General features: G+C 34.4%; 1 protein-coding gene across 1 annotated transcript; it reads left to right on the top strand.

Annotated features, from left to right (window-relative positions):
- The first annotated feature begins 8,360 nt into the window (after positions 1 to 8,360).
- LOC113609044 (ATP synthase subunit f, mitochondrial-like) lies at positions 8,361 to 8,606 on the top strand. Its single transcript, XM_027086058.1, is given in 3 exon segments — positions 8,361 to 8,416; positions 8,418 to 8,473; positions 8,578 to 8,606. Coding segments are annotated over 3 exon segments (141 nt in total).
- The last annotated feature ends 723 nt before the right edge of the window (positions 8,607 to 9,329 follow it).

The following is a 9,329-nucleotide window of genomic DNA, read 5'->3' on the forward strand; positions in this document are numbered from 1 at the left end:
AGAGATGTTTTTCCTATTTGGTACTGCTTATAGTTGGTAGTGTGTGGTTCCTTGCTAAATCAAAATAGAAATGCAGAGCTGTATGTTAATGAAATGAAGGGTCCTAGGTTTTGTCATATGCCTGTAGAGTCGCTCATATTTTGAAGTCTATGTAACATTTTGATGTATTTGCTTTGATGTAGCCATTACCAAATAATGTGAAAAACAGACATCCTTATCTCTTCCCTGAACCTTGCTCTATTCCTGAGCTTTATTGCAACCCAGATCCTCACTGTGAGAGCTACTGGTAAGGAACAAGGTAAAACTCTGAGATGGACTCTGGGCTCCTGCTATACTCATGTTGGACCAGTAGTCCCCCTTTATGCTTGTAAACGACCCTACAGCTTTCTATCCCCTTTATAAGAAATTCAACATTAAAAAAAAATAAAACATCTACAATTGTTTTAGGAGAACTTGGAGCCAGGTATATTCCCTCATGGGTGTAAAGCTATACAAGGTGTCTTTAGGAGGAAGGAAAAGAAGAGCTTTGATAGTATAGAGGACCTGCATTAAAGTCTGTAGATCTCAACTTCACTAAAAGCTTTTGTTGTTGGTTTTTTTGCCGTACGCGGGCCTCTCACTGTTGTGGCCTCTCCCACTGCGGAGCACAGGCTGCGGACGCGCAGGCGCAGCGGCCGTGGCTCACTGGCCCAGCCGCTCTGCGGCATGCGGGATCCTCCCGGACCAGGGCATGAATCTGTGTCCCCTGCATTGGCAGGCGGACTCTCAACCACTGCGCCACCAGGGAAGCCCCACTAAAAGCTTTTTGCATACCGACGTAATAATCATTCTTTTAAGGTTCATTCCAACAGAAGGCATTGAAGTATTTATTTTGGTTAAACGTTATGAAATTACTGTTTTTGTAGGTGAAAAATGACTTAATGTTGGCAATTTCATATGGTTCAACCTCAGAGTTAAGCTCCTCTACCCTATCTCACTTTAGCATACTGGACAAAGCATGGGTGCTTTGACCAGACAGAACTGGAAGAAAATTCTAGCTCTACCAAGTATGTGACTTTGGGAAAGTATCAAAGTCTATCTCAACTTTAGTTTCTTTTTCTGTAAATTGAGGAGACTAATTCCTACTTTGTAAGATGGTTGTGTGAATTGAGGACAACATGCCAAAAGAACTCTCTACAGTGATTTCAGTAAATAGTAGTTACTATTAACCCATAGAGATAATTTTCTTTTTCAAACTTGGAGTACATCAGTATATGGATTCTTTTTTTTAAAAAAAATTTTTTTGGAGTATAGTTGATTTACAATGTTGTGTTAGTTTCTGCTGTACAACAAAGTGAATCAGTTATACATATACATATATCCACTCTTTTTTAGATTAGTTTCCCATATAGGTCATTATGGAGCAACGAGTAGAGTTCCCTGTGTTATCCAGTAGGTCCTTATTAGTTGTCTATTTTATATACAGCAGTGTGTATGTGTCAATCCCAATCTCCCAATTTATCCCTCCCCCCTTTCCCCCTGGTAACCATAAAATTGTTTCTACATCTGTGACTCTATTTCTGTTTTGTAAATGAGTTCATTTGTACTATTTTTTTAGGTTCCACATATAAGTGATATCATATATTTGTCTTTCTCTGTCTGTCTTACTTCATTCAATATGACAGTCTCTAGGTCCCTCCATGTTGCTGCAAATGGCATTATTTCATTCCTTTTTATAGTAAATATTATATTGTATATATGTACCACATCTTCTTTATCCATTCCTCTGTCATTGGACTTTTAGGTTTCTTCCATGTCCTGGCTATTGTAAACAGTGCTGCAATGAACGTTGGGGTGCACATATCTTTTTGAATTATGGTTTTCTCCAGATATACCCCCAGTAGTGGGATTGCTGGATCATATGGTAGCTCTATTTTTAGTTTTTTAAGGAACCTCCACACCGTTCTCCATAGTGGCTGTACCAATTCACATTCCCACCAACAGTGCAAGAGGGTTCCCTTTTCTCCACACCCTCTCCAGCATTTATTGTTTGTAGTGTTTTTTGATGATGGCCATTCTGACTGGTGTGAGGTGATACCTCATTGTAGTTTTGATTTGCATTTGTCTAATAATTAGTGATGTTGAGCATCTTTTCACGTGCTTTTTGGCCATCCAGAGAGATCATTCTTAAAGTTAGCATTATAAAAGTCATAAGGAAGCTGTTGACACAGAAAGTAGACTAGTGGTTGCCTAGGGCTTGGAAATTTGGAGGGAAATGTGAAGTGATTACTAATAAATTCTTTTAGGGTGACAAAAATGTTCTAAAATTAGACTGTGGTTATAGTCACACAACTGTGTGAATATACTGAAAAATCATGGAATTGTACACTTGAAATGGGTGAATTGTATGGTACATGAATTATATCTCAATAACGCTGTCTTTAAAAAGTCATAAAAAGGGACACATAGAGAAAGAGCAACAGCTTCAAACTATTTGGAAAAAAAAATGTTTAGACTTGGCTTTTCGCAAGGCTCATTTATAGGATTTACACAATCAAACAAACCTTTGAGTGCTTCCTGAATTAAACCAGTTTAGCATGAAACAGTCATCACAAAGCATTATTTCTAATTGGCTATTTCTGGTACTAGCCACAGGGGAAGGAGTTGTTGTTTATTGCTATTCTGCATCTGGCAAATATCTAGTTTTGATGTAACAAATGTCATGAAGTAAAGATTTATTTCAAGATTTACTTCAGAGTTGAAGAAAAAGCTACAATTGACAGACCGGCTGTCTCACATCTCAGGCCTCCCAGTGCTTGGTGCATAGTCATACAAATAAGAAAACTGTGTTCCCCAACACTTGCTCATTCCAATTGCACAAACGCAATGTGAGTCTGGTTTGGAACGGCAGTACATCTTGGACAATGTTCAATCACCACACAGAATTTGGGCAATGTAAAGAGCAGACCAGGGAAGCCTAAAAAGAGAGCATATTAGTAACTTGCCCAGATGATCAAATTACATTTTCCTCTTCTAACTGTTAGACATTTGCAGGGACACAGTTTGGGGATGGCTTTTGGTCCTATTTAATCTCTATGTAGAAACTAAGCATTTGCTAATAGAGGGCCAGATTCTTATACAGGGAATTTTATACATAGAGCATTATTGGATGCAAATCTGGACTGAAAGCGATTCCAGTTTTGAATACTGCATTATGATACATTTGTAAATAGTCCATCCGGTTATGGATAATTTTTTTTTACCCAAAAGTATTACGCAGTGAATTGATTTTCCCCCAGCCATCTATGTAATTTATGCATAAAATAAAAACAGTTATCAAGGATTGTAGGTCAGTAGGTTCATCTTTATTAGCATATCACCCTCTGAAGATGCAATATCTTGCTGTTTCAATATGTGTGTGTGTGTGTGTGTGTGTGTATGTTTAGATCAACAGCACCTGTAAGTCACATCTAGAATTAAATAACAACAATAAAGTGCTAGGCTGTAGCCAGGCTACCAGCACTGAACTGACTCCAAGGCCAATGCTAGCAGAACATCTGAGTAGATGACAGCAATGACGGTCAGATCAATGCAAAGTTCTGAAATAGATGATGCCTTTCTTTAGTACTTTTCGAGCCTATTTGCTCCTAGGAACCCAGTGCCCTATGATGTCTTCTGGGTACTCAGAGCCTGACACTGCTGAATATCATGGGAACCAATTCTACCAGGCAGCCCAGTGCTCTGGATCTTTTTTTTTCTGGTCCCTTCCATTAATATTTCCCCATTCTGTGTATCCCACTCTTCAATCGTATTCTATTTTATGGCTAGTCTGATACAATAATTCAACTGAGGAGTTAATGCTTTGAAAAAGTTCTATAATTTGCCCTTTCCAGGAAGCATCTGTATTTTACCAGGGAATTGTAATGTCTTGAATTACAGTTAATTCAGTCAGGGAGAATATTTGTACCCCTCAAATAATAGTATATAGATTATGATTATCTTTTTGGTTTGGATAAACGAACAAGATATATATATATATATATATATATATATATGTGTATATATATATATATATATATATATATATATAAATTAGATGCCACATGAAGAGGGGATGCAATCAACAAGGATTTAAGATCTGCTACCAGGACCTAGAAAAAGTAAGTCTTGAATAATTAAGCTTGCCTGTGGACTACAGGTAAATATAGGAGAAGAAAGATCAACCAACAGTAAAAAAAAATAAAAAATGGGGTAGCATCTTTGAGTATTCTAGAAAGTACAAAGGAACCTATATATTTAGATAGGTTCTACAAACATCAGCTATAGTCACAAACAAATGACTTGTCACAGAAGTAGGAAGAAGAACTTCAAGTCATTGGTTTTCTGAGTCATAGCCTTTTTGAATATAGATAAACAATATCTGTATGGCTTGTAATTTATACATGTACACAAACAAATGTATTAAAGGGCACATATCTCTACATTAGTAAGCTTCAGATGTATCAATTATACAACATTTAGGACTTCAAACAATTTGCCCTCTTGTCATTTTGCAACTGTGAGTTATTTATAGATAAAAGCAGTTACAATTGAATGGGGAAGAAAGAGACAAGTATGTGATAGAAGCAAAATCACATGGTTTTCTTCCCTATTCTTTATCTCAAAGGCATAAATTTATCTTTTTTGAATGTCTTCTCAAGAGAAACATTAAATACCCTAATTTCGTGGAATTACCAGAAGAAAATTAAAAGTTCATATGACATTAGATTTTAAACATTTGCCTCTTGGTATTCTGTCCCAACATTCCTACCTGATTTTTCCAGGCACTTAGTTCTCCTTGACCCAACAGTAATCAATCCATTCTAAGTGTGTCACTAAGCTTTGGAGAAAGTCATTTGCTGAGTACTATCACTGCTATTACATGCTACAATTTTCGGAAAGAGTTTCTATGGTTGTATCAGAGTATACATGCCCCTCAAATTTCTTTTCACTTGAAAATGTCAGAGCAGTGACAGATATAAAGAGTGGCAGGAGTGTAACATGGGGGTAAATTCTATGACAATAGTTAAATGAAGCCAGAGGCAATTGTTCCAGCTTTGAAGGTGAAGAGAACAGTTATTAAAATAAATATGGTCAGAGAAGTAAGAAGTCATACTCCCATTAATAAGAACTAGATAGCATTTTTTCTTCTTGGCTAAACAATAAAATTCCATAAGCATAAGCGGCACTACCTCTCTGTTCCCCTGACTAATTGGCAGAGTATTCTGCTGCATTGTAAGTTGTTCTCAAATCGCTCATTAAGGTCACATTTTGTTAGTATTTTTGGCTTACTTAGCAGATATCTCATCAATCAGATCCTATATGTAAATAGGTGTGATACCAGTGCTACTAATGGGCTCAGAAACAGAAAATTCAGAAAAGATCAAGCAGAAACAATTAGGAAGATGAACCTTTGGTTATAGGGTTTGGCACATAAAGTTGCATTTAAAGTTACCATAGGAACTTGAGTTACTGAGAAGCAGATGACACTGTACTCCATTTTCTTCCAAGACTGAGTGGTTGCACAAAGAAAGAATGGCAAAGATAAAGTTCCCACTGTTGTCCTGTTAAATATTAGTTTGCTGGCTTTCCAGTTCTAGTAATCGTGAAGAACCTTGTAAACTAACCCTCACTCAGGCAATAGTTATGAAATCTATGTTTATGCAGCTTTTACCCTGAAATACTGCCAAGAACATAAACTGTGGGGCAGCTAGAAATCAAGCAGAAAGCATGGCTTGAGGAGTCAAATAATGGAATTCAAGGATATCAGTTCAGTGGGAAATTAAAGGAAGAGATTCTGACAAAAGGGCAGTTACAAAGAGAGAGAGAGAAAGTTCCCAAATCTGCATATAAACTTCCCTCAAATTCTTGTATAATCCATGAACCATGCATTTATGGGTGATACTTCAAAAAGCCCAGGAAAAAGAAGAGCCAGGAGACTGAAAACACTGTATAGATATTTCAGCAGATAACCATTGCAAATAAGACAGAGTTTGGAGTTTTAGGGGGGCTTCATAAATACCTGGGCCTTACCACTGAAACCCTAGAAAGACCATGCCTAAGAGGTAAAAGTTATGTTACAATATTAAAGCATTCATCTTAGGACAAAAGGAAAAAAAAAGTTGAAGGACAGTCACACTAATTGAGCATAAAAGCAAACCTCCACAGGTTCAATTTGATCAACAAATAGCTTACAACAAATACACTTCAGAGGAACATAACAGAATCCAGGGACTCTACAATGAATTATCTAAAATGTTCAGTGTAAAAATAATAAAAAATTATAAAACCTACAGAGTAATGGGAAAATTTGATCTATAATCAAGAGAAAAAGGAGTTAGTGGAAAAGGAGTTCTAGATGACCAAGTTTATTGAATTAGCAGAAAAAGATTTTAAAGCAGCCATTAAAATATGCTCAGGGTCTTAGAAGAAAAGATTGTCAAATTGAGTGAACAATTGGGAAATCTCAGTGAATAAATAAAATCTACTTTAAAAACTAAATGGGCATTTGATAATTTAAAAGTAAAATACCATAAATGAAAAATTCACTTAATAGTTGATTGAGAATATAGAAGAAAGGGTCAGTGAAATTGAAGATATGCCAATCAAAATTATCCATATGAAGAAGAAGAAGAAAGATTAACACAAAAATGAAGAGAATATCAGTAACTTCCAAGACATTATTAAGCATCTAAAATACATGAAATTAGACACCTAGGAGGAAAGAATAGGGTGTAAAAAATATTGTTAAAATAATAATAAAAAAAATTTAAAAAGTAATTTAAATATTTCTAAATTTAGTTAAATACACAAAAGGCAAGCATTAACTTACAGATCCAGGAAGCTTAGCCAGCATAAAGTAGGATGAATTTAAAGCAAACCACATCTAGGCATTTCATAGTCAAATTATGAAAAACCAAAGATATTACATTGAAAGCATCAGGGAAATAAGACAGATTACATATAGGGAAAAAATGATATGTTACAGCTAACTTCTCACCAAAAGCAATTGAAACTGAAAGAAAAAGGAATCACATCTTAAAGTGCTGAAAAAAAACCAACTGTAAATGCAGAACTCAATATCCAGTGAAAATATTCTTCCAAATGAGGGTGATATAAAGATATTTTAAGATAAACTGTTACCAGACTATCTAAGCTACAAGAAATGCTATAGAAAGTTCTTACGACTGAGGAAATTATACTGGATGGAAACTCAGATCTACAGGGAAAAATGAAAATCATCAAGAAGGATAAATATAAGGGTAAATTTTAAAAATATTGTCTTTCTCCAAAACACTGTATTGTTGAATTTATAACTTATGTAAATATAAAACATATGATAATAATAATACAAAGAGTGGTGAGTATATGAAATTTTAACTTTCAAGGTATTTATTTTTTACGTGAATGGGTACAATATTTACTCTAAATGTACTGTGATAAGATTAAGATGGGTAGTCTAATCCTTAGAGCAGCTACTAAAATGGCACTAGAAGGTATAATTAAAAATCTAATAGAAGAATTTTTTAAAAAATTAAAAATTATTGAATTAACCCAAAGGAAAGCTTTTCATGAGAAGGTATTGTTTAGTCTATTTACATTTCATGTAATATTGATCCAGTTAGGTTTAAATCTACCATCTTGCTAGTTCTTATATATATTTTTTGTTTCTGTGATCCTCCTTTATTGTCACCATTTGGATTATTTCAATAATTTATACTAGATGAGAAAGCAAGGCACAACTTTATGTGGCCTTCAAGAGCCACACTTAAATATAAAGATGCATATATATCAAAAGTAAAAGAATATAAAATATATACAATGTAAATGGTAAGCATAAGAAAGCTGAAGTTAAGTGATTATAATATTATCAAACAAAATAGAATTTAAGAAAAGAGGAATTATTGACAAAAAAAGACATTTACCTTGGTTGGATGTAGTAACATCCTCTCTCAGTAAGTGAGAGAACAACTAAATAAAAAATTAGCGATCTGAAAACACTATCAACTAACTTGCCCCTATTAACGTTTTATAACACTTCACCCCACAACTGCAGAAAACTCATTCTTTTCTTGTGCACATGGAACTTTAAGCAAGATAGATAATATGCTGGGCCTTAAAATAAATCTCAATAAATATCAAAAGATTTAAATATTACAGAGAATTTTCTCCAAGCACAATAGAACTAAATTATAAATTAGTAACAAAAAAGTATCTAGAAATATCCTCAAATGGTTTAAAATTAAGCAGCCTACTTGTAAATGACCCTAGAGTCAAAGAATAAATTACAAGGGGAATTATAAAATAAATACACCTGGGCAATAGACACACAGGACACCAACATGGTGTCAGTGATACCAGTGAAGGAGAAGAAATTCATGGATGTCAAAATAGGGGAGCTGGATATTAATGTAGGATTTCACCCCTAAAGGCATTGTTGGAGCATTTCAAAGAGGTTATTACAAGTATGTCAATGGAAGAAAGGAAGCATCACTGGGGTTTCTATGGTGCTGGCAACTTACATGCTTTTCAACTATTGTCTTTCTTAGAAGGAACTCAAACATGAGAGGTTATGCAAGTACCACTGAAGAGAGCCCAGTGTGGAGTGCAACTCTACATTCCTGACCATGACCTTTTTTGCTTGGCACCCTTCCTTGAGGAACACAATGGTGTAAATCTTTTCATATCCTAATTGAGAATTAACATCCAATAAAAGATGACTGGTACATGTAAAAAAAAAAAAAAGAAAAAAATCCACCTGAAATGTAATGAAAATGCAATATAGCAAAATGTGTGGGAAGCAGCTAAAGCAGTGCTTAAAAGGAAATGTATAAATCTGAATATATAAAAAAAGCAGGTCTTTATATAAAAGAAAGGCTCAAAATTATTGATCTTAATTTTTACCTTATGAAGCTAAAAAAGAAGGGAAAGTTAAACCCAAAGTAGGAGAAAGAAAATAATAAAGATAGCAAAAATCAATAAAATAGAAAACACGAAGAGTAGAAAAAATTAACAAAAAAATCTGGTTCTTTGAAAAGTTTGATAAAATAGATAAACTCTGTTGTAGATCAATGAATAAATAAAAGGTCAAATACAAATTACAAGTATCAGGAATGAAAGTAGGGATATTATTGCAGACCCTACACACATTAAAATGATACCCAAAGAATATTATGAATAACTTTATGTTAATGAAACTGACAAATTGGTTGATATGGATTAATTCCTTGAATGACAAAAATTGCCAAAACTGACATGAAAAGATATAGAAAATTATAATAACTACATTTATGAAAGAAATTGAATGTATA

This window comes from Aethalodelphis obliquidens, unplaced genomic scaffold, assembly GCF_003676395.1.
Source record: "Aethalodelphis obliquidens isolate GAN/ISIS:26980383/991018 unplaced genomic scaffold, ASM367639v1 scaffold54, whole genome shotgun sequence".
Classification (NCBI taxonomy): domain Eukaryota; kingdom Metazoa; phylum Chordata; class Mammalia; order Artiodactyla; family Delphinidae; genus Aethalodelphis; species Aethalodelphis obliquidens.